The sequence below is a fragment of the Mesoplodon densirostris genome, chromosome 11 (genome assembly GCF_025265405.1).
Source record: "Mesoplodon densirostris isolate mMesDen1 chromosome 11, mMesDen1 primary haplotype, whole genome shotgun sequence".
Lineage (NCBI taxonomy): Eukaryota > Metazoa > Chordata > Mammalia > Artiodactyla > Ziphiidae > Mesoplodon > Mesoplodon densirostris.
This window is the reverse complement of record NC_082671.1, coordinates 36,569,674-36,592,596: the sequence shown is the minus strand read 5'-3', so window position 1 is coordinate 36,592,596 and position 22,923 is coordinate 36,569,674. Positions and strand designations below refer to the sequence as shown.

The 22,923-nt window shown below is 41.2% G+C and overlaps 1 protein-coding gene across 3 annotated transcripts in view; it reads right to left on the bottom strand.

Annotated features, from left to right (window-relative positions):
* The window catches only part of GRIP1 (glutamate receptor interacting protein 1), a 461,975-nt gene that overhangs the window by 93,003 nt on the left and 346,049 nt on the right, over positions 1-22,923 (bottom strand). For 2 of the 3 annotated variants that reach the window (XM_060112176.1, XM_060112177.1), the window contains exons 8-10: positions 10,695-10,842; positions 8,638-8,807; positions 1,409-1,561 (exon numbers count right to left, since the gene is read on the bottom strand). In XM_060112176.1, the coding sequence (XP_059968159.1) occupies positions 1,409-1,561; positions 8,638-8,807; positions 10,695-10,842 (471 nt within the window). Of the gene's footprint in view, positions 1-1,408; positions 1,562-2,221; positions 2,378-8,637; positions 8,808-10,694; positions 10,843-22,923 lie in introns of all 3 variants that reach the window. The other variant, XM_060112175.1, reaches the window with a different exon arrangement.

The window sequence follows — 22,923 nt, the reverse complement described above, 5'->3', positions numbered from 1 at the left end:
ATATTTGAAGGGATATGCACGTCAATATCATGAATACACCACAGTGGAGGTTTGCGATGGTTTTCCTTGTAAGGAAACCTCAGGTTCTTATAACATGAAGAGACCATGTCCCAGTATGGGTGATGGCTGGTCTCCTACACTGATGGTGGCATTGGTAGGCCTGGCCACAGACCCACCTCTGAAGATGAATCTCTGGCAAACTAGCTGAAGAGCCAATAGATCCAACCACCCTTCCTCACAAGAACATTTTCTCTTTAACACCAGTCTTGAAGTACCTGGGTTTGGTTTTGTTTAGGTAACTTAAGAGTGGTCCTTACTTTATCCCCATGGTAAGCACAGGAAGAGATCCCATCTTCTTTGAACTTCTTTACAGGAATCACAATCATGGCCACCAAAAAAAACAAGAAATACTCACACCTCTCTAGACTATGATTAGATCTGGTTGGAGAGATAGGTGTTCTCTTCCTTTAAAAGTTATGTGATTATGATGAGAGATTATATTCTGCCCTCCCGTCACCACAAAAGAAAAATTTAGGAGTGATGTGTTTCTTCCCTTCTTCCCTAAGGCATTCAGCCACCCTTTTTTGTTTACATGTACAACCAGCTATCCAGAAGCAAGCAGCCAACCACATCTTCCTAGTCTTGCCTAATCTATAATGTGCTTGGCTGTCCCAGAAGATCATATTTCTAAGAATCACAGTCGAAATTCCTGGACCTTAGGATGCTTGTTGTAAAGACGAGCATCCTTCAATCTTCCTGACGCTGGAGTGTGTAACAGAGATATATGTTAGGGCAGAGATTTTCAGGGGGGCAGGTTCCTGGGGAAAGTATTAGAATCTTGGGGAGTGAAACAGAGTTTGAAAAGGCACATTCAAGGGAATGAGATATAGTTTGAAAACGCATGTTTAAACTTATCATTGCCTTTCTTGCAGGGGGAGGTTCATGAAATATAATTTAGTATGAAATTTATAATAATATTAAACAACTGCATGGAACTCTTATATTTATCAAAAGGGGGACCTAGTTTTCAAAAAATTGCTTTAGAGTGAATAAGAATCTAAGAACAAAGATTTCATGTCCCAAACTACCCAGAATATAAGGAAGGAGTCTTAAAGAAAAAACATCACATCTTTGGTTATTTTATCAGATCAAAAGAGCAAGAAAAAGGTCTCAAAAAAAAAGGTGTAGGCAAAGGTAGAATGAACTAACAAATTCAGTCTGAAATTGTATTTGGTGCAATCATTACCATGTCGATAAGAGAGATCATTTCAACGGTCTTTGGCACAGGGCTGTGAGCTGCTTAGCGTCTACCTGTGAAACACTCTTCCCAGGTTTCCTTATAGCCAAGACTCCAACGGACCCACACGTTTCCTCCAGGCCCAAAGTCATTGGCTAACATTTCACTTACGTGAGCTTTTGAAGTCTTTCTTTTTCAACCTCCTCCTCATCATGGTTCCACGTGGGCTAGTGCAGTAGAGGCTTCGAGGCAAAGTCCCCACGTTCAGGGAACTCAGGCTGTATGCACTCGTGGAGGTAGGAGAGAAGGATGAAGACAAAGCTGCTGTAAAAGAGTGAGGACTTGGCACAGAGCATTCTCAGGGGGGGTGTAAGCCGGCCACGCCTGCCAACCAGCAACAATACAGAAAGACACACAAGAGGCACAGCAATGGCTAGTAGGTACCCCAACCAATAAGAGACCGGATCTCAGGAGCCATGGAGACAGCGCTTTAGAATCTGAGTTACAAGGGCCCGGAAATGCCTGAGGAGCAGCGCTGATCCTCATAAGTATAATGCAACATGGAGAGGCTCTATGAATTTTGCTTTAGACAAAATAGTAAACATTAAAACAAGTTTCTCCATAAACAACAACTCAATGCATCAAATACATAACCTCATTTTCATAGATATTTTCTGACATGAATTTCACAAGTGGTTCCACATACACCAATAAGGTCTGAGAATACTGTACTGTATATACTATTCTGCATTGTTATTTCCTGACCACACGTAAAGCATTCGGAACCTTTACGTCCTGTCCTAACAACAAATGCTTTCTGATGGAAAAGAAGGACTTAAGAGATGACAGAAATGATAAGTTGCTACTACATAAAGAAAAGCACACCAGACCCATGAAACCAAAAATGGTATGAATCAGATGAGGAAGGGGTGAGAAGAATATAATTTAAGTAAAAGACCAGGAGGCGAAAGCCTGGAACATTACGAGGGCTGTTTGGTGGAGGTGCTTTCGCGAATGTCAGGGCTGGCGCTCTGCAATGGTCAGGGTGGTACGTATTATAGTGATGGTAGGTGTGAAGACTGCAGTGGTCGCTGGCCCAGGAATCCCAGGGAGGTTGCCTGTCGCTCCTCTGAATTTTCACTGCCCATATGAAGTGATGATGAAAAATAAGAAAAACAAACAAACAAAGAACCAAAAAAAAAAAGAGGAAAAAGTAACTGAATTGCACAAATAAAAAGTGTAACAAAAAAATGAAAGCTGCTTGCAAAAAATATATATATATATTGACTTTTCTCAGTGGTCAGCAAAACTGATGATTAACATCAGGGATGGTAACTTTTCATCTTCCCAAGAATAATGCATGACTTTCCCCAGCCCATTTTTTCTCCTTTTAAGATGACTATTGAATCAATTTCTAATCTCCCCCTGTGCTTCACAGCAGAGATTAAAAACATTTTTTTTAAACTTAAAAGTCAACCACACAAAGATCTATGGCACAAGATTAGTGATTAAAGATTTGCAAATCTTGGCCAGTTAGTAGCACTTGTTTTGAGAAAAAGAAAAGAAGGAAGGATAAATCACATTGGCTCCTGATTCAAGGAGTTTACTAGTCACACATCACAATTTACTGCTCTGACATTTTAATTATACAACTATTCATCACTTGAACTTGATTTTTCTCAACAATAAACCACTCTAATCATCTATCATTATCAGGATCTTATTTATACTCTAATCAGAAGATAAAAGTCTCAATATATTTTATAATTTTGGGGGTATTTTTAAAAGATGTATTTACATTTGAAAGAGATATTTAATTATTAAAGTATATCAAATACTTTATATTTCCTTAAGATGCCATGAAATTTTAATAGAGTCAATACAATTCAAAATTCTGGTGTCCCCTTTATTTTCAAAAAATTGTATATCAGGGGCTTCCCTGGTGGCGCAGTGGTTGAGAGTCCGCCTGCCGATGCAGGGGATGCGGGTTCGTGCCCCGGTCTGGGAAGATCCCACGTGCCGTGGAGCGGCTGGGCCCGTGAGCCATGGCCGCTGAGCCTGCGCGTCCGGAGCCTGTGCTCCGCAACGGGAGAGGCCACAACAGTGAGAGGCCCCCGTAACGCAAAAAAAAAAAAAAAAAAAAAAAATTGTATATCATATTTCCATTCTAATTTCAATATTGTTTAGATTTGATTTTCTACCCAGTGTTCTGAAATACAAGCACTTTTATGTTTGTTACTGTATTGACATGAAATTTTTCATTTAAGTATCTTTAAAAATGAAAAATAAAATATGAACTTTTATCTCCTACTGTTATGATTCTAAGGTTAGATGCCTTACATGTGAATGACTGCAGTATCTATTCATGTAGTGAGGCCAAATACTCTGTAAGTATTTAAAGGAGGGTTATTTACATAAGAGTTTAGATTATACCATCCATGATATCAGTCTCACTGGCCACTTCACAGCCTTTCTGGAATGAGACAGTAAATGGAACAAAAGCACTAGTGTGGACAGATCACCATGGGCTCAGGCCAAGCTGAGTTTCTTCTGTTCCGGCTCCAGCCCATCTTCTGTATATAACCCTGGCCAGTTACTCAACCTCTCTAGGCCTCAGTTTCCTCGTATGTCAAGTGGAGATCATGAAAGCATCTATTCCACAGGCCAACTGTGAGAATTATGTACCTAAGGTGCTTAGCGTGATGCTCGTACACAGAATAAAATCCAATGGCCCTTTATTAATAGCATTGATTGTGTCTACTTTCTATTTACTTGCCAATGAATCATCTTTTAAAGGAAATAGATGTATCTCTCACTCAACAAATTTCACTCATTGGGCACTTAAGTTTAGAGAATATTTCAGGAATCTGCAGCACACTTTTCTGGCCACCATAATTTTGTAACCCTAAACCATCTGGCCCTTTCCTTCTATCCACTGCTGTTTCTAATTTGGGTTCCATCTCCCTCTCCACTATTCTACTTTCAAGCCACCATCTCCTTCACCTAGATCACTTCCTCATCTTCAGACTTGGCTCCCTGGTTCATCTCTGTATCCACAATACAGAATGGTCTTTCAAATCCATAAGTTAGATCATGTGACTCCTATTTAAGGTACTTCAACGGGTTACAATTACAAACAGAATCAAAAGTGAGTCCTACTTATCTCTCCAGCTTCATCCCCTAGCACTCTCCTCATCACTGCCTGTTTGAGCCATGTTGGTCTTTTGTCTTGTCTTAGAACAAGCCAGGCTGCTTCCTGCCTCAGGGCATTTACACTTCCTGTTCTTCCTACCTCTAATATTCTTCTCCCCCTTGTTTGCATGGCTGGCTTCTTACTATGATTCAGGTCTCAGCTCAGGTACCACCACCTCAGAGTTGTTCTGACCTCCTTGGATGAAGTAGCTGCCCTCTCCCAATCATGCTATCCCACTGCTGTTTTATATTCTTCATACCACTTATTACTGTCTGAAATGGCTTTATTTATTTAATATACTTTTAATGTTTGTCCCTCTAGACTGGAATGTAAATTCCATGAGACTAGGAATCCACTTTGCTTGTCTTGCTCACTAGATGTATCATGGAAACTAGAACAGTGTCTGGTATATAATGACTGATGAATGAGTGAATGAATGAGTGAATGGAGGCATGCACGAATGAACAGGAGTATCAGCCAGAGGGTCCATGTCCACACTGTCCACACTGCAGCAGCAGTTTCCTTGGGATAAAGAGCACTGCCCAGAAAGTCCCTGATGGATTCTCTTTCACCATCCTCATTCGACTTTAGGGTGTACCAGAAGACTTCTTAGCAAGATGCAGTCATTGCTGGGTCTGACTAATCTACCCACAGCCATTCTATTGAGCTCTGTAAAATATTGTCAAATGAGGTACAGTGAGTGAACTTCAGAATTCTGCACTCACTTTTTGACCCAGTTCTTTATGGAGTGCTTTGAAAATTACTGGGCAGTTTTGATTACTGTCAAGCCCAATTAATAACACAATAAGAAAACTATTGAGCACCTATTGTATGCCTGGCACTGTGCCATTTGTGGCAGGCAGGTTAAATGTAGGTCATAACATTGACTTTGACTTTGAACTACTACTGGGGACTAAATCTTCATACACGTAAAATAATTGAGACAGAATTTATATTCGGTAATGCAAAAAACTGCATGTCATGGATAATGAATGCAAAAGGTGTTCAACAAACATTGTAGGCCAGAGAAGACAGCTATAGCTTATTCTGAACGTGCACTCTAAATCTATTCTGTTTTATGGTGGTGTACTTAATACTCATATGTTAGGCAAGTATTTTAGTTTAAAAATTAGATGGTACTTTTTTTTTTTTTTTTTTTTTTTTTTTGTGGTACACGGGCCTCTCACCGTTGTAGCCTCTCCCACTGCGGAGCAGAGACTCCGGACACGCAGGTTCAGTGGCCATGGCTCACGGGCCCAGCCGCTCCATGGCATGTGGGATCCTCCTGGACTGAGGCACAAACCCGTGTCCCCTGCATCGGCGGGCGGACTCTCAACCACTGCACCACTAGGGAAGCCCTAGATGGTACATTTTTGGCGTGCTCTTTCATTTTGCAAAAAACATTCATTTATATTCTCCCATTTAATGGTCTCCATAATAACAGTCAGCTTTCACTGAGTACTCGCTATATACCAGGCACTGTGCTAAGTGCTTTTACATGGATAATCTCAGATAATACTCACGATATACCTATGAGGTAGGTATTTTTATAATACCCATTTTACAGTGAAGAAACTGAGGTATAGAAAAGTTGGGTAACTTGCTAAGTTCCCAAGTGGTGGAGCCAGAATTAAAGTGCTGAAAGTCTGACTCTGAGTTGCTGCCCTCAGCCACCATACTCCACTGCCTCTTCCTATGTGTGTTCCTAAGTCCTTTGTTACAGATAAAGAGCAAGGAAAATATAATGTTTTTCCTATCATTCCATGGTGACATCACTGTTGAAATCTTGAGGTATCTGATATGGAAGGTACTTCTGTTTGTTCTCTTCTCTAACTGTACCCTCTTGTCCTGTCCAGGAGTTCAAGGGTGTAGGCAACAGCTACTCTGGTGGTTGCTCCTGGGGCTCAGAAATGGAAGTCCTCCTGGTACTGAATGTATGGAACCTCATGACTCTGCTCACATTTTCTTTTCCAAACTCTTTTACGAAGTTTCCTCCAGTCATGACTATGTTTCCCAAAGACCCTCAGTGGGAACAATTTCTGAGCTCTTTAAAAAACTCATTCTTGTTGGCTTTTTGAATGTTGCTACTTCCCAGCAAAAGGCACAGTTAATCTATTCCTGGTTGATGTGCCCATTTCTATATTTCCCTGAATGCTATATTTTCCTGAATGCTTTGTTGCTAAGCAAAATCTGGGAAATGTTATATCTCCATCCACCTATGGGATGAGAGACATGCTGTTTAGGCATCAGAGATTTTGAAAAAATAACCAGAACTTTCTTGTAGTAAAAGGGTAAAACTATGTAAAACACCACCACTACATACCAAAACAGAAGTTTGAGAATTATAAACACAATAACATTTTTGAGGATTAATGGGGATTTAATTATGTTTAAGAGCCAATATTTATTTCTTCTTGGAAATACAAGTCTGATTTTAATGTAAAATGTAGGAAGATGTCTGTATGTTAGATAAAGAAGATGGTGAACAATTTTCAACAAAAGTGGATGACAGGATCAAAAATAGAAGCTAGAATTACTAAAATGACCAGCCCTTCATCCCCCTGAAAAATCACAAATGATGTCAGGTTTTCCACAGTGAAGAAAAGAAAAATTAATTTTTGGTCTCCATCCATTTTAGTCTATAAATTCATCTTCTCAGACTGTCTTGGCAGGTAAAAATATTTAATATTTCATGAGTGGAAACTATTTGAACTATTTATGATTTGTATACAGGGCAAATAAAAGGTGGGAAAAATGAGGTTGCTGAAGACAATGACATTTTTATAGGGTCTGTTCACTTTCCTGATTCACTGATACCAGAATTTACCAAGTGAAATCTCATGCTGAAAAAGCACTAGGCAATGTGCACTGTTGTGCCCACTGTGCTCCAAATCCAGTGGCAACTTCAGATTAATTTAGAAGAAACTTAATGATTTTAGAAATCTCCCTTCTCAGCCAGTGAGCGGCAAAGGCCCGCATGGCCCCTTGACGGGAAGGGAACGTTCCCATGAATTGCACCCCCTTATCATTTCCATTCAAATGAGGCAGAATTTCATAAACTGCCTCGGTTGCCTCATTTCTCCAACTCCAATGTGTAAAATTAAAATCTGATAAAGGGAATGTTGTACTGGAGATTTTCATTAGCTCCAGGGCTGTCTAAGTTCTGTTTAATTAAAAAAGGTTGCATCCAGCTGACTCATTCAGTATGAAAATTATTTGGTACCTCTTTTTCTTCTAAACTGTGGAAAAGTGCAGTGTGTTTTAGAAGGTTGGAGACATAGGATACAAATGACCTCCTCATAAGCAAAATTTCGGTTCCAGAGAAAATTCTTCTCTTGCTAACTAAACATACAGAAATGTGTTCTTTGCCTTTAGGGAGCCCTGATAGTATTAGTGAGGCTTCGAGGAATTGGTTTCAATGAATAAAAATGGAGGGTGCTTGGTTTAAGGAAAAGGAGGGAGGAGGGTTGGAACAAAGACCTCACTGGAGGTCTTTTGGGCTCAAAGTCCTTTTTCCTGCACTGGGTTTTATTTAAAGATGCCTAGGTGGGATGGTATATAAATGTTCAGCAAGCAGATCTGTGAGCTTCAAGACAGTGAAAATGCAGATTCCCTCAGTTGACACTTGTTACTGAATAACTGTAGTGAAATATTCTGATACTCCCAGGAGAAATATTTGGCCAGAAAGGTTGTTCTCCATCCTAAGAAAAAAACTACTCTGGCGAACAGACAAAATCTAGAGAAAGTCATCCCTCATGCAACACTTCCCACCCACCTCCCCCAATATTTGAAGGGTCTGGCATGATACCCACCTTATTTTTGAAAACTGGGAGCTTTACTATTTGCCCTTACTGTCCTTTAAGTAGAGTGGAAATTCAACATGAATAACAGGAAGTCAAATTATTTCCCTTCTCTCCACACTCAATTTGCACCAAAGGCTTTAAAAAAAAAATCAAATAGTACAAGCCTGAAAATTCTATTTCAAACAACGTTTCTTTCCTCAATTTGGGGGTTTCAAGTAAAATACCTGTGGCTTAGGAAAAGGGACTTGGAAGATGAAGAAGAGTAAACAAATATCACCTGTTGTTTTGAAAAGAAATGACAGAAGCAAAATTAAACTCAGCGTCTCCCTGCTTTCTAACTCTGCTGGAGAAGCAATCATTGCAAGGGGAGGATAACAGAGATTTATCCGGATGGACCCTCTCACCATGGTCAGGTCCCTTCAGGGCCAGGCGGGTCTGATGGTGGGGAAGAATCTCAAGCTTGACCTGGTCGGTGGTGTTGGCCAGGAACTGGGTTGCTTCTGCGAGCGTACAGTACTCCATGCTGGTCCCGTCGATGGACAGGATGTGATCGCCCCCGTGCAGAGCGCCACATCTACGGAAAGGAGAAAGTCTCACTACAGTGGCGTGCGGTCCTCCTTGGATGCCGACTCTCACGTCCTCATAGTGAAAACTTCACACAGTTTTCACTTACGTAAGAAAAAAAAGGAATCGTTTGGATGTTATAGGAAACACCGCCTCTCAGATGTTAAGTTCCTTGGATATGAAGAGGAATGTAAAACCTTGTAGAATATACAGAAAAACTCAAGGAAATGTTTTTCTTTTGTCCTTCATAAAAAATATATTATTTGGGGGGTGGTGATGCTGCAAGTTGAGGGGAAGTGAGCAGGAAGGGAGGCAAGAACAGGAAAATGTTTCCCCTTGACTTTTTTCTGTGGTTTTTCCTCCTAGGTTTTTATATCTGTGAGTTGGTAAACATTCAGAATGTTAAGATGTGACTCACAGAATGGGAATAGGGTCATTTACAACTATTTTCTGTGTTAACGGGAATAACTTGGGGAAAGATTCAGCCAGTGCTTGCTCAGAATTGTCTCACTCAAGCTCCCAGATCACCAGTGCTTGATTACTGTGTTTTATTTTGTTTTTCTGGAGTTAAACAATTATTAGTACAAAAGCTCTTGATGATGATGGAAATTATGCAGAAGTCAAAGAGTAGTCAAAGGAGGCCTTCGTGGTGAGTGGAGTGCGGGGGTAGCTGGGATGGGGGAGGGGCTGGCTGCTACATCTTGCTGAACTCAAGAGACTGGCTACTGGATGCGTTGAGAACAGCAAACACAGCAGTCAGCATCCCGAGGTACCAGTCAAGTGGACAGCTGCTTAAACTGCTTACCTGCTGTGAAATGGGAAAGAAACAGGGAGAAAATGAAAGCATCCTGCACCGTTGAATGGGAGAGTACCCGTGGGTCAATGGCCATTACTGTTAAAGGGCTGAATGTAGGTAACAGCACAGTGGAGCTGTAGATTGACCACTACAGGGGTTGCCACGGGTGCATCGGAGTCAGAGGTTCCCCAGGCAGGGCCAGGGTCTGGGCAGAAGAGGGCTGGAAACATGAAGGGAGATTGGGTAGTCAAGTATTGGGTTGGCCAAAAAGTTCGTTCAGGTTTTTTTGGTAAGATCTTATGGAAAAACCCAGATGAACTTTTCGGCCAACCCAATAGATCTAAACATTTCCAAGGTGACCAGAGTCTACTTCTCAAGACAAAAGCATTTCAAGTCATCTAAAAATAAAATTCCACATGGATGCACTTGGAGTGCTTCAGCTATGAGTTGGGGGTTTTCTCACCAGAAGCTGTAAAATAATTTATTAGGTGGTAAGGTAGTCTTTTTTTCCCCCTTCTTGTAAGTCTAAAATATTAATTAGGAAGAAGAGTTCAGGATAAAAGTCTTGCATTTTTATTGTCATGGGAATGAATGATGTTTTCGGGGACCCTTGAAAATGGTGAAACCCTAAGACTAACATACTATGATGGTAGAGGGCCTTTCTTTCAAGATTGTATCATTTTAAAAATGTTGTTTTATTTATTTCAGAAAAAAGGAATAAGATTGTATGGTGGCAGGATTAATTGTTCACATAATAAAGATCTGCTTAGCTACCCTAAACCAAAAATGGGCTATTACCCTAGGACACAGTAGGTAAATGTGCTGAGTTGCTTGACTTTTTTTCCCATTTCTAAAGGCCACACCAAACATTTGGGTGAAGCAACATTACATGATGGGGTGGCTGATAAGGTAGGTGAATTTTTAAGCGCTAGAACAGTAACTTGTTTTGTATATGAAGCTTGCATAAACTGGTAGAAGAGCTCTTTTTTTACTGTGTGTGTAGGTATTACATATGTGCATGTATATACATATATAAATATATCTCTACATATTTTAACACACATGCAGTTTTGAAGAGTAGGCACTTTCTATGACTCTCACCTGTCTGCGATACTTGCAGATTTGATTTTGTCTATGACAATGACCTGTTTGTTACAGCACATCGAGGTAGTCAGGGCCACACCAAGGCTGGCACCAGGAGTTTTGGCAACTTCAACTAGTAGTGGTCCGGATGCTGTTGCCACAGAATCTATGGAAGAACAAATTTCAGAAAACAAAACAAAACAGAATAAATAATCAAACAGACACATGAAAAAGGTGGAGAATGTTGAGTCTGATGTTGATCTGTTAACATTGTCACCGAAGCTTAGACTTCCCTCTGTGTACTATCCCCACGTCCAGTGCGTGGTAACTTTAGGGCATCTTTTAGGACACCTGTTCTATCGAGCTTGTATTACGGTAATATGTGCACGGGTTTATCTCTTCAATTAACACTTAAGCTTCACGTCAGCTGGGAGGATGTCTTGTGTACCTTTATGCCCTCTCCATCACTAGGCACAGTGCCTGGCACATACTGGGTCTCTTGAGAAAAGTTTAAAAAATTAATTAACTCAATAAACATGTTAGCACCTACTATGGATGGATGGATGGATGGATGGAAGGAAGGGTGAACTGATGATGTGCCTAAGTAGGCCAATAGTAGGAAGGCATACACTAACTTAAATATGTAAATCCTCTGGGTTATCCCTATTCTGGATCTGATCTAGGGTCACCTCTCCCTCAGAAGCATCTTCACACATGCTTTATTTTTAGCTTGGAACTCTCTTCATTCCATCAACTGGTACTTACCCTTGGGGATGTAAACATCAATTCCTCTGGGAAGCCTCTCCTGACCTATGATTTGGTGAGATCCTTTTCTCCTGTGCTCCCACAGCCTGCTATTTTTCTGCTATTGTCGTACACACCTCACTCATTCTTAATGACTAGTGTGGATGACATGCCTCTGTCCTTTGCCAGATGGCAAGCTTGCTGTGAAGGCAGAGCATATGTCTGGTCCATCAGAGCATCCACAGTGCCCAGCATAATGACTGGCACACAGAGGTTGTACAATAAATAGTTGTCGAATGAATGTATGAATAAATGAGAAAACTCATTACATCCTTTAAAGCTCAGAAGAGGCAGAGGTCACATGGGAAAGAGGCCTGGGCCTGGATTTATAACACCTGTACTTATTTCTTCTTTTCTCAATATTTTGTGTAAAAGAAGATATCATGGTATCGTAGACTAGTTACTAAAATTTTCTAAGTCTGCTTGCTTACCTAGAAAATGGTACCTTTTCCTCAGCATTTACTACAATGGAAATCAATGTACAGTTAAAGCATTTTGTAATTTATAAAGTGCTATACACATAGAATATTATTATAATTATTATTGATATATTATGACCTCAAGCCTTTGAGTCATCTCACTTTTCAAGACTGTATAGTTTTGGTAGTTATTTTTTTTAACATCTTTATTGTAGTATAATTGCTTTACAATGTTGTGTTAGTTTCTGCTGTATAACAAAGTGAATCAGCTATATGCATACATATCCCCATATCCCCTTCTTCTTGCGTCTCCCTTCCACCCTCCCTATCCACCCCTCTAGGTGGTCACAAAGCACTGAGCTGATCTCCTACTGCTATGCGGCTGCTTCCCACTAGGTATCTATTTTATGTTTGGTAGTGTATATATGTCCATGCCACTCTCTCACTTCGTCCCAGCTTACCCTTCCCCCTTCCCGTGTCCTCAAGTCCATTCTCTACATCTGCGTCTTTATTCCTGTCCTGCCCTTAGGCTCTTCAGAACCACTTTTTTTTTTTTTTTAGATTCCATATATATGTTTTAGCATACAGTATTTGTTTTTCTCTTTCTGATTTACTTCACTCTGTATGACAGACTCTAGGTCCAACCACCTCACTACAAATAACTCAACTTTGTTTCTTTTTATGGCTGAGTAAATATTCCATTGTATATATGTGTCACATCTTCTGTATCCATTCATCTGTCGATGGACACTAAGGCTGCTTCCATGTCCTGGCTATTGTAAATAGTGCTGCAATGAATATTGTGGTACATGACTCTTTTTGAATTATGGTTTCTCAGGGTACATGCCCAGTAGTGGGATTGCTGGGTCATATGGTAGTTCTATTTTTAGTTTTTTAAGGAACCTCCATACTGTTCCCCATAGTGACTGTATCAATTTACACTCCCACCAACAGTGCAAGAGGGTTCCCTTCTCTCCACACCCTCTCCAGCATTTATTCTTTGTTGATTTTTTTGATGATGGCCATTCTGACTGGTGTGAAGTGATACACCTCATTGTGGTTTTGATTTGCATTTCTCTAACCATTAGTGATGTTGAGCATCTTTTCATGTGTTTGTTGGCAATCTGTATGTCTTCTTTGGAGAAATGTCTACTTAGGTCTTCCAACCATTTCTGGATTGGGTTGTTTGATATTGAGCTGCATGAGCTGCTTGTATATTTTGGAGATTAATCCTTTGTCAGTTGCTTCGTTTGCAACTATTTTCTCCCATTCTGAGGGTTGTCTTTTCATCTTGTTTATGGTTTCCTTTGCTGTGAAAAAGCTTTTAAGTTTCATTAGGTCCCATTTGTTTATTTTTGGTTTTATTTCCATTTCTCTAGGAGGTGGGTCAAAAAGGATCTTGCTGTGATTAATGTCATAGAGTGTTCTGCCTATGTTTTCCTCTGAGAGTTTTATTGTATCTGGCCTTACATTTAGGTCTTTAATCCAGTTTGAGTTTATTTTTGTGTATGGTGTTAGGGAGTGTTCTAATTTCATTCTTTTACATGTAGCTGTCCAGTTTTCCCAGCACCACTTATTGAAGAGGCTGTCTTTTCTCCACTGTATATTCTTGCCTCCTTTATCAAAGATAAGGTGACTATATGTGCGGGGGTTTATCTCTGGGCTTTCTGTCCTGTTCCATTGATCTATATTTCTGTTTTTGTGCCAGTACCATACTGTCTTGATTACTGTAGATTTGTAGTATAGTCTCAAGTCAGGGAGCCTGATTCCTCCAGCTCCGTTTTTCTTTCTCAAGATTGTTTGGATATTCGGGGTCTTTGTGTTTCCATACAAGTTGTTCAATTTTTTGTTCTAGTTCTGTGAAAAATGCCATTGGTAGTTTGATAGGGATTGCATTGAATCTGTAGATTGCTTTGGGTAGTATAGTCATTTTCACAATGTCGATTCTTCCAATTCAAGAACGTGGTATATTTCTCCATCTGTTTGTATCATCTTTAATTTCTTTCATCAGTGTCTTATAGTTTTCTGCATACAGGTCTTTTGTCTCATTAGATAGGTTTATTCCTAGGTATTTTATTCTTTTTTTTGCAATGGTAAATGCGACTGTTTCCTTAATTTCTCTTTCAGATTTGTCATCATTAGTGTATAGGAATGCGAGAGATTTCTGTGCATTAATTTTGTATCCTGCTACGTCACCAAATTCATTAATTAGCTCTAGTAGTTTTCTGGTAGCATCTTTAGGACTCTCTATGTATAGTATCACGTCACCTGCAAAAGGTGACCGTTTTACTTCTTCTTTTCTGATTTGGATTCTTTTTATTTATTTTTCATCTCTGATTGCTGTGGCCAAAACTTCCAAAACTATGTTGAATAATAGTGGTGAGAGTGGGCAACCTTGTCTTGTTCCTGATCTTAGTGAAAATGGTTTCAGTTTTTCACCACTGGGAATGATGTTGGCTGTGGGTTTGTCATATATGGCCTTTATTATGTTGAGGTAGGTTCCCTCCATGCCTACTTTCTGGAGGGTTTTTATCATAAATGGGTGTTGAATTTTGTCAAAAGCATTTTCTGCATGTACTGAGATGATCATGTGGCTTTTCTCCTTCAATTTAATATGGTGTATCACACCGATTGATATGCGTATATTGAAGAATCATTACATTCCTGGGATAAACCCCACTTGGTCATGGTGTATGACCCTTTTAATGTGCTGTTGGATACTGTTTGCTAGTATTTTGTTGAGGATTTTTGCATTTATGTTCATCAGTGATATTGGCCTGTTGTTTTCTTTTTTTTGTGACATCTTTGTCTGGTTTTGGTATCAGGGTGATGGTGGACTCATAGAATGAGTTTGGGAGTGTTCCTCCCTCTGCTATATTTTGGAGGATTTTGAGAAGGATAGGTGTTAGCTCTTTTGTAAATATTTGATAGAATTCGCCTGTGAAGCCATCTGGTGCTGGGCTTTTGTTTGTTGGAAGATTTTTTTTTTTTTTTTTTTTTGCAGTACGCAGGCCTCTCACTGTTGTGGCCTCTCCTGTTGCGGAGCACAGGCTCCAGACACGCAGGCTCAGAGGCCATGGCTCACGGGCCTAGCCACTCCGCGGCATGTGGGATCTTCCCGGACCGGGGCACGAACCCATGTCTCCTGCATTGGCAGGCGGACTCTCAACCACTGCGCCACCAGGAAGCCCTGTTGGAAGATTTTTAATCACAGTTTCAATTTCAGTGCTTATAACTGGTCTGTTTATATTTTCTATTTCTTCCTGGTTCAGTCTCAGAAGGTTGTTCTTTTCTAAGAATTTGTCCATTTCTTCCAGGTTGTTACTTCTCCTTTTTAATTTCTAATTCTACTGATTTGAGTCTTCTCCCTTTTTTTCTTGGTAAGTCTGGCTAATGGTTGATCAATTTTGTTTATCTTCTCAAAGAACCAGCTTTTAGTTTTATTGATCTTTACTATCATTTCCTTCATTTCTTTTCCATTTATTTCTGATCTGATCTTTATGATTTCTTTCCTTCTGCTAACTTTGGATTTTTTTTGTTCTTCTTTCTCTAATTGCTTTAGGTGTAAGGTTAGGTTGTTTATTTGAGATGTTTGTTGTTTCTTGAGGTAGGCTTGTACTGCTATAAACATCCCTTTTAGAACTGCTTTTGCTGCATCCCATAGGTTTTGGGTCATTGTGTTTTCACGGTCATTTGTCTCTAGGTATTTTTTGATTTCTAGTCTTGTAACGTTGTGGTCAGAAAAGATACTTGATACGATTTCAATTTTCTTAAATTTACCAAGGCTTGATTTGTGACCCAAGATATGGTCTATCCTGGAAAATGTTCCATGAGCACTTGAGAATAAAGTGTATTCTGTTGTTTTTGGATGGAATGTCCTATAAATATCAATTACGTCCATGTTGTTTAATGTGTCTTTTTAGGCTTGTGTGTCTTTGTTTATTTTCATTTTGGATTATCTGTCCATTGGTGAAAGTGGGGTGTTAAAGTCCCCTACTATTATTGTGTTATGGTCGATTTCCCCTTTTATGGCTGTTAGCATTTGCCTTATGCATTGAGGTGATCCTGTGTTGGGTGCATAAGAATTGATTGACTTGATTGACTATTTCCTTTCCCTTATTAAGGAAGTTTTCAGCTATAACTTCTTCAAATATTTTCTCAGTCCTTTTTTTTTTCTCTTCTTCTTCTGGGACCCGTATAATTTGAATGTTGGTGCATTTAATGTTGTCCCAGGGGTCTCTGAGACTGTACTCAATTGTTTTCATTCTTTTTTCTTTATTGTGCTCTGCGGTAGTTATTTCTACTATTTTATCTTCCAGGTCACTTATCTGTTCTTCTGCCTCAGTTATTCTGCTCTTGATTCCTTCTAGAGAATTTTTATTTCATTTATTTTGTTGTTCATCATTCTTTGTTTGCTCTTTAGTTTTTCTAGGTCCTTGTTAAACGTTTCTTGTATTTTCTCCATTCTATTTCAAAGATTTTGGATTATCTCCACTATCATTACTCTGAATTCTTTTTCAGGTAGACTCCCTATTTCCACTTCATTTGTTCAGTCTGGTGGGTTTTTACCTTGCTCCTTCATCTGTTGTGTGTTTCTCTGTCTTCTCATTTTGCTTAACTTACTGTGTTTGGGGTGTCCTTTTCACAGGCTGCAGGTTCATACTTCCCGTTGTTTTTGGTGTCTGCCCCCAGTGGCTAAGGTTAGTTCAGTGGGTTGTGTAGGCTTCCTGGTGGAGAGGACTGGTGCCTGTGTTCTGGTGGATGAGGCTGGATCTTGTCTTTTGGTGGGCAGGACCGCGTCCAGTGGTGTGTTTTGGGGTGTCTGTGAACTTAGTATGATTTTAAGCAGCCTCTCTGCTAACGGGTGGTGTTGTGTTCCTGTCTTGCTAGTTGTCTGGCATGGGGTGTCCAGCACTGGAGCTTGCTGGTCGTTGAGTGGATCTGGGTCTTAGCATTGAGACAGAGATCTCTGGGAGAGCTCTCACCGATTGATATTATGAGAGGCCGTGAGGTCCCTGGTGGACCAATGTCCTGATCTCAGCTCTCCCACCTCAGAGGCTCAGGCCTGACACCCGGCTGGAGCATCAAGACCGTGTCAGCCACACAGCTCAGAAGAAAGGGAGAAATGAAAAAAAAAAAAAAAGAAAGAAAAAAATACATTAAAAATTATTAAAATAAAAAATATTAAAAAGTAATGAAAAAAATAAAAAGGAAAAGAGTAACCAAACCAATAAACAAATCCACAAATGATAACAAGTGCTAAAAACTACACTAAAAAAAAAGAGGTCAGATAGAGCCCTAGTACAAAAGGTAAAAGCAAACCTATACAGACAAAATCACACAAAGAAGCATACACATATACACTCACAAAAAGAGAAAAAGGAAAAATTAAAATATATATATATAAATAAAAAGGAAGAGAGCAAACCAAATCAAGAAACAAATCTGCCATTGATAATAAGCTCTAAATACTAAACTAAGATAAACATAAAACTAGATACAAATTAGACGCAGAAAGCAAACCCCAAGTCTACAGTTTTTCCCAAAGTCCACTGTCTCAGGTTTGGGATGATTCGTTGTCTATTCAGGTATTCCAGAAATGCAGGGTACATCAAGTTGATTGTGGAGATTTAATCTGCTGCTCCTGAGGCTGCTGGGAGAGATTTCCCTTTCTCTTCTTTGTTCACACAGTTCCTGGGGTTCAGCTTTGGATTTGGCCCCACCTCTGCATGCAGGTTGCCTGAGGGCATCTGTTCCTGCCCAGACAAGACGGGGTTAAAGGAGCAGCTGATTATGGGGCTCTGGCTCACTCAGGCCGGGGGAAGGGAGGGGTACGGATGCGGGGTGAGCCTGCAACCGCAGAGGCCGGTATAACATTGCACCAGCCTGAGGCACGCCGTGTGTTCTCCCGGGGAAGTTGTTCCTGGATCACCGGACCCTGGCAGTGCGGGCTGCACAGGTTCCTGGGAGGGGAGGTGTGGATAGTGACCGGTGCTTGCACAGAGGCTTCTTGGTGGCGGCAGCAGCAGCCTTAGCGTCTCACGCCCGTCTCTGGGGTCCGTGCTGATAGCCGCACCTCGTGCCCGTCTCTGGAGCTCGTTTAGGCGGTGCTCTGAATCTCCTCTCTTCAGGCACCTCAAAACAATGGTCTCTTGCCTCTTAGACAAGTCCAGACTTTTTCCCAGACTCCCTCCCGGCTAGCTGTGGTGCACTTAGCCCCCTTCAGGCTGCGTTCATGCAGCCAACCCCACTCCTCTCCCTGGGGTCTGACCTCCAAAGCCCGAGCCTCAGCTCCCAGCCCCCACCCGCCCTGGCGGGTGAGCAGACAAGCCTCTCGGGCTGGTGAGTGCTGGTCGGCTCTGATCCTCTTTGTGCGAATCTCTCTGCTTTGCCCTCTGAACTCCTGTTGCTGTGCTCTCCTCCGTGGCTCCGAAGCTTCCCCCCCGCCCACCCCCTGTCTCCACCAGTGAAGAGGCTTCCTAGTGTGTGGAAACTTTCACTCCTTCACAGCTCCCTCCCAGAGGGGCAGGTACCGTCCCTATTCTTTTGTCTCTGTTTTCCTTTACTTTTGCCCAACCTAGGTATGTGGGGAGTTTCCTGCCTTTGGGCCGTCTGAGGTCTTCTGCCAGCGTTCAGTAGGTGTTCTGTAGGAGTTGTTGCACATGTAGATGTATTTCTGATGTATTTGTGGGGAGGAAGGTGATCTCCATGTCTTACTCCTCCACCATCATGAAGGTCCTCTAGGTAGTATTTTTATGGCTTTCTACTGCTCTGGTGTTTGAGACTTCATTAATACCACTTTGTCTTCCTGCAAGTACATCTTTATCACCAAGCCACCACTCAGATATGGTGAACTACGAAATCTGTATTCCTATAGCTGAAGCTCAGGCAATATGCACTGACTCCTGAAGCTAAAAGTCCCCTGGGAGAGAGCCATCTTCAGTCCCAGATGAAGCAAGATTTTTCTGAAATAAGGTAAAGATGAGAACAGTCATGCCAACGGCATTCATATTCCAGGGCTAAGGATTACTGTATGCACTATGTTTCTTAAATGATTGGTAATATTTAGTCCTAAAAAAGGTTAAAAGGCCTGTACCTCTTCCTGTCAATTTCAGGGCAGAGTCCCATTAATAAATGCTGGGAGGAGCCAAAGGTCTTAGTCCACTAAGAGGATTTTTTGATTCTTGGGTGTTATGGCTATAATTTTCCCATAAACCGAACTCTCTGGTCCTGCTCACCCTGCTGTGTTAACACCTTGATCTCAGGCCATTGACATCATCTGGCTTCTCTTCTTTCTCCCTCGTTTCCTGCTTTGTTTCTCTCCAGTGCTTCCCTTGGTCATGTGCTGCCCAGGGTCCTGCCTTACTCTCACCTTGGAGTTTATAGTGAGTGTTCCCAGGCCTATCTGGAACAGTGGTTTGCACGTCATCTGTCTCCCTGGGACCTCCTAGTAAAGAATTCTGGTCAGTCCTTGTAGTCCCTATGTGAGCTGTCTTTCCAGCCCCTGTGTGAGCTGTCCTTCCATCACGAGGGGAGCTGACTCTTTCCCCCTTTCAACTCTAACAGTCAAAGTTCGCTGCTAAGCCAAGTGCACATAATCTGATGCCTATAGCTCCATCCCCAGAAGTCTGCTGTCCTCCTCTTCCTGGAGTTTGCTCCCTTGCAATGTCTTTTCCTGTTCAGGTTGAACCTCATGTGAGCTCTGGCCTAGTGGGGTCTTTTCTCACATTCTTTTTATAGAACTTTAGTACTAATTTTAGAAGGGCTAATTTCCCAAATCATTTCTCATAGACTTGTTGGAGTTTTAACAGACAGGTTTGTGAGGTGACAATCACATGTATTCTTCCACATGGTTTTCTGTCTAAAGATACATTTATTGGGCTTAACAGATGAAAGTAATAAAGTTTTTTGTTACTTATAACTTAACCTCTTACAAATGACAGAAATAGAGTTGTTCCTTGGCATCCCATCTTTCCTTCTTTCTTAGTAATAAGCTTTCTAAGTTTTAGCTGAGCGAATGGCTGCCCAGCTAAGAACAACATTTTCCAGCGTTCTCTGCAGTGAGGTGTAGCCATGAGACTAAGTTCCAGCCAATGGGAAGTGAGTAGAAGTGAGATGTGGCACATTCTTAAAAAGAATGGCTGTGCCCTCCTCTACCTCATTTTCCCTTTCTTGATGTTGCACTGTGGGCCCAGAACTGGTGAGCCATCTCCCACCATGCAGACAAGGGCATGGCACTCCCAGATAGGGGATGCTTAGATTCCTGAAACTGTATCTCCAGAGACTGCTTGCTCTCCCAAGAAATAAACTTCTACCACATTTAAGCTAGTAGTGTAAGTTTGAGTTTTTGTTGCCAAATGAATCTGTACTGTGACAGGCCTTTTCACTTGAGTTTATGCCTCCAACATAACTTTCTTGAACTTTTATTCTAAGAAGCAGCTATTTATAGTTATTTGCAGATGTAAGTTTTATAAAGCCACCATCAACCATCACCCAGTACACACACTAGGTTTTCATGTTTCTTAAAAGCATTACATCAGGATTAAAGATCAGAGTTTATAAAGAGGTTATCAGCATATGTGAAAGTTGTTTAAATATAAACTCTTACATTGTTATGCTTTTTTCCTGGCCTATATATTTGTCAAGGTATTAAAAATTATATTCTTATGTTTGGCTCTAATGTTCCAGTTATAGTGAAGAATTAATATTAAATTTTTTCTTGTAGAAAGAAATGATAGGAACAGGAACACTAAGAAGCATAGAAAAAGGCTATCATATTTTCTGCCACCATTAATTTAGAGGGAGAGAGAGAGTGTACTCATAGCTGCTCTGGTGCACCTCTGGAATGGAAAACTAGAATAACAGTCTCTCTTTAAGCAGTACTTTCCCCATGAAAGCTTTGAAGGAACAACAAATGCAACATTTACATTTGGGGGAGCCTAATGTGCAATTAATGAGTTTCTTTTAAAATTTAAAGTGGAAAGCTTCAGAACTCTGGAAAGCTTCAGAACTCTGAAAAGAGAAATGTAAGCTCATGGTTAAGAGAAGACACAGTGTGATTCTAAGCTGGGCTCAGATCTGGAGCTCTGGAGGGTGGTCCTAGCTATGCCACCAACTTACCGTGTGGCCCAAGCCATCATCTCCCCTGGACCTCATTTTCTTAATCTGTAAAATTAGGGGACTTCAATAAAAGATCTCTAACTCTGATAATCTATGACTCTGCAAAGAGCTAGCAATGTCAGTAAGGAAGAGCCTAGTGGGAATTGGAAAATTAGACAAGGTTAATAAACTTTATGAAAATACACAATAGCTGAATTTAAATTCCAGAATCCTACTAATGGTTAGAAGAAGGGAGCTGCTAGATATAAAAGTGATTCTAGACAATTACTGTTTATCAAAATGGGATGCAGGGTCTTCCCTGGTGGTGCAGTGGTTGAGAATCCACCTGCTAATGCAAGGGACACAGGTTCGAGCCCTGGTCCGGGAAGATGCCACATGCCATGGAGCAACTAAGCCCGTGCACCACAACTATTGAGCCTGTGCTCTAGAGCCCGCGAGCCACAACGACTGAGCCCATGCACCACAACTACTGAAGCCCATGTGCCTAGAACCTGTGCCTCACAACAAAGAAGAAGCCACCGCAGCGAGAAGCCCGTGCACTGCAAAGAAGAGTAGCCCCCGCTCGCTGCAACTAGAGAAAGCCTGAGCGCAGCAACGAAGACCCAACACAACCATAAATAAATAAATAAATAAATAAATTATATATATATATATATATAAAGATGGGATGAAAAACCTCAGACCTTTAAATATTTTGATGACAACACTAACATCTTTTAAAGGCTGAGTTTGAGGGATGGTCCCCCACCTTCGTACATTCATCCCATAATATGAAGCATTCACATTAAGAACTTTCTAGGGCACAACTTTAACTTTCTAACAAGACTGTGTCATAATGAGGTCCTAACTTATGCAGAAAAAAATGATGAGGAAAAGAAGGCGCTTATCTCATGTAAAGCCGATCAGGGATTGTTGACAACAGCTTACAGTGTATGAGCTCAGCCCTCTGTTCTCTCTCCTTAGCACCCCAGAGTTTCACCTCACCACGTGCACTCTCAAATGCATGTGTCCAGCATACATTCCTTCACTGCTGCCTTGCACAATTCCTGAATATCTCACAAGCCCATCAAACACAACATGCCCAAAGCGAATGGTGAGGCCACCCCATTCCACTGATTCTTCTCCATATCTCCTCCCAGTGAATGGCTCATGTTTTATCCTGTCAGGCAAACCAGAAACCCAGGAGTCATCCCCAACTCCATCTTCTCCCTCACTCTCACAAATTCCTCTGGATTCTAATTTCTAAAGAGTTCTCAATTTCATTCAATTTCCAAATCCATCATCACCATTTTAGTCCAAGCTTCCATCAACTGGTATATCCCTCTTCTTCTCACGTCTCCCAACTTCCCCAATCCAGATCGAATTTTTTAAAAGTGCAGATCTCATGATGTTAACCCCACGCTTAAAACCTTTTAACAGCTGTTCTTGTAACAGGGTAAAATGTATTAGCGGGGTCTTCAAGGACCTACGTGATCTGGCTCCTGCTTAGCTCACCAGTTTCCTTTACCACCATTCTGCCCTTGCTCTCTCTGCCCCAGCTTCCTAGTCCTCTTTCAATTCTTCAAAAACACTGTGTGCCTTCCTGCCTCTGGCCCCTTATATATACTGTTCTGTCTACCTGGAATGTTCTAACTCTCCCCTGGTCCCTCCTCCACCGCTGCTCTCTGATCAAATGTCACTTCTGTAGGGATTCCTGCCCTGCCCTGCAAACCACGTCAACCTGTCTGCTATATGCTTTAACAGAACCCTACGCTTTCCCTTCACAGCACTTCTAATAAACGTAATTCAACAATTAGTTGTTCAATTCCCTCTTTAATTAATTGTTCTTTGATTAATAATGTAAGCTCCGGGGCTTCCTTGGTGGCGCAGTGGTTGAGAGTCCGCCTGCCGATGCAGGGGACGCG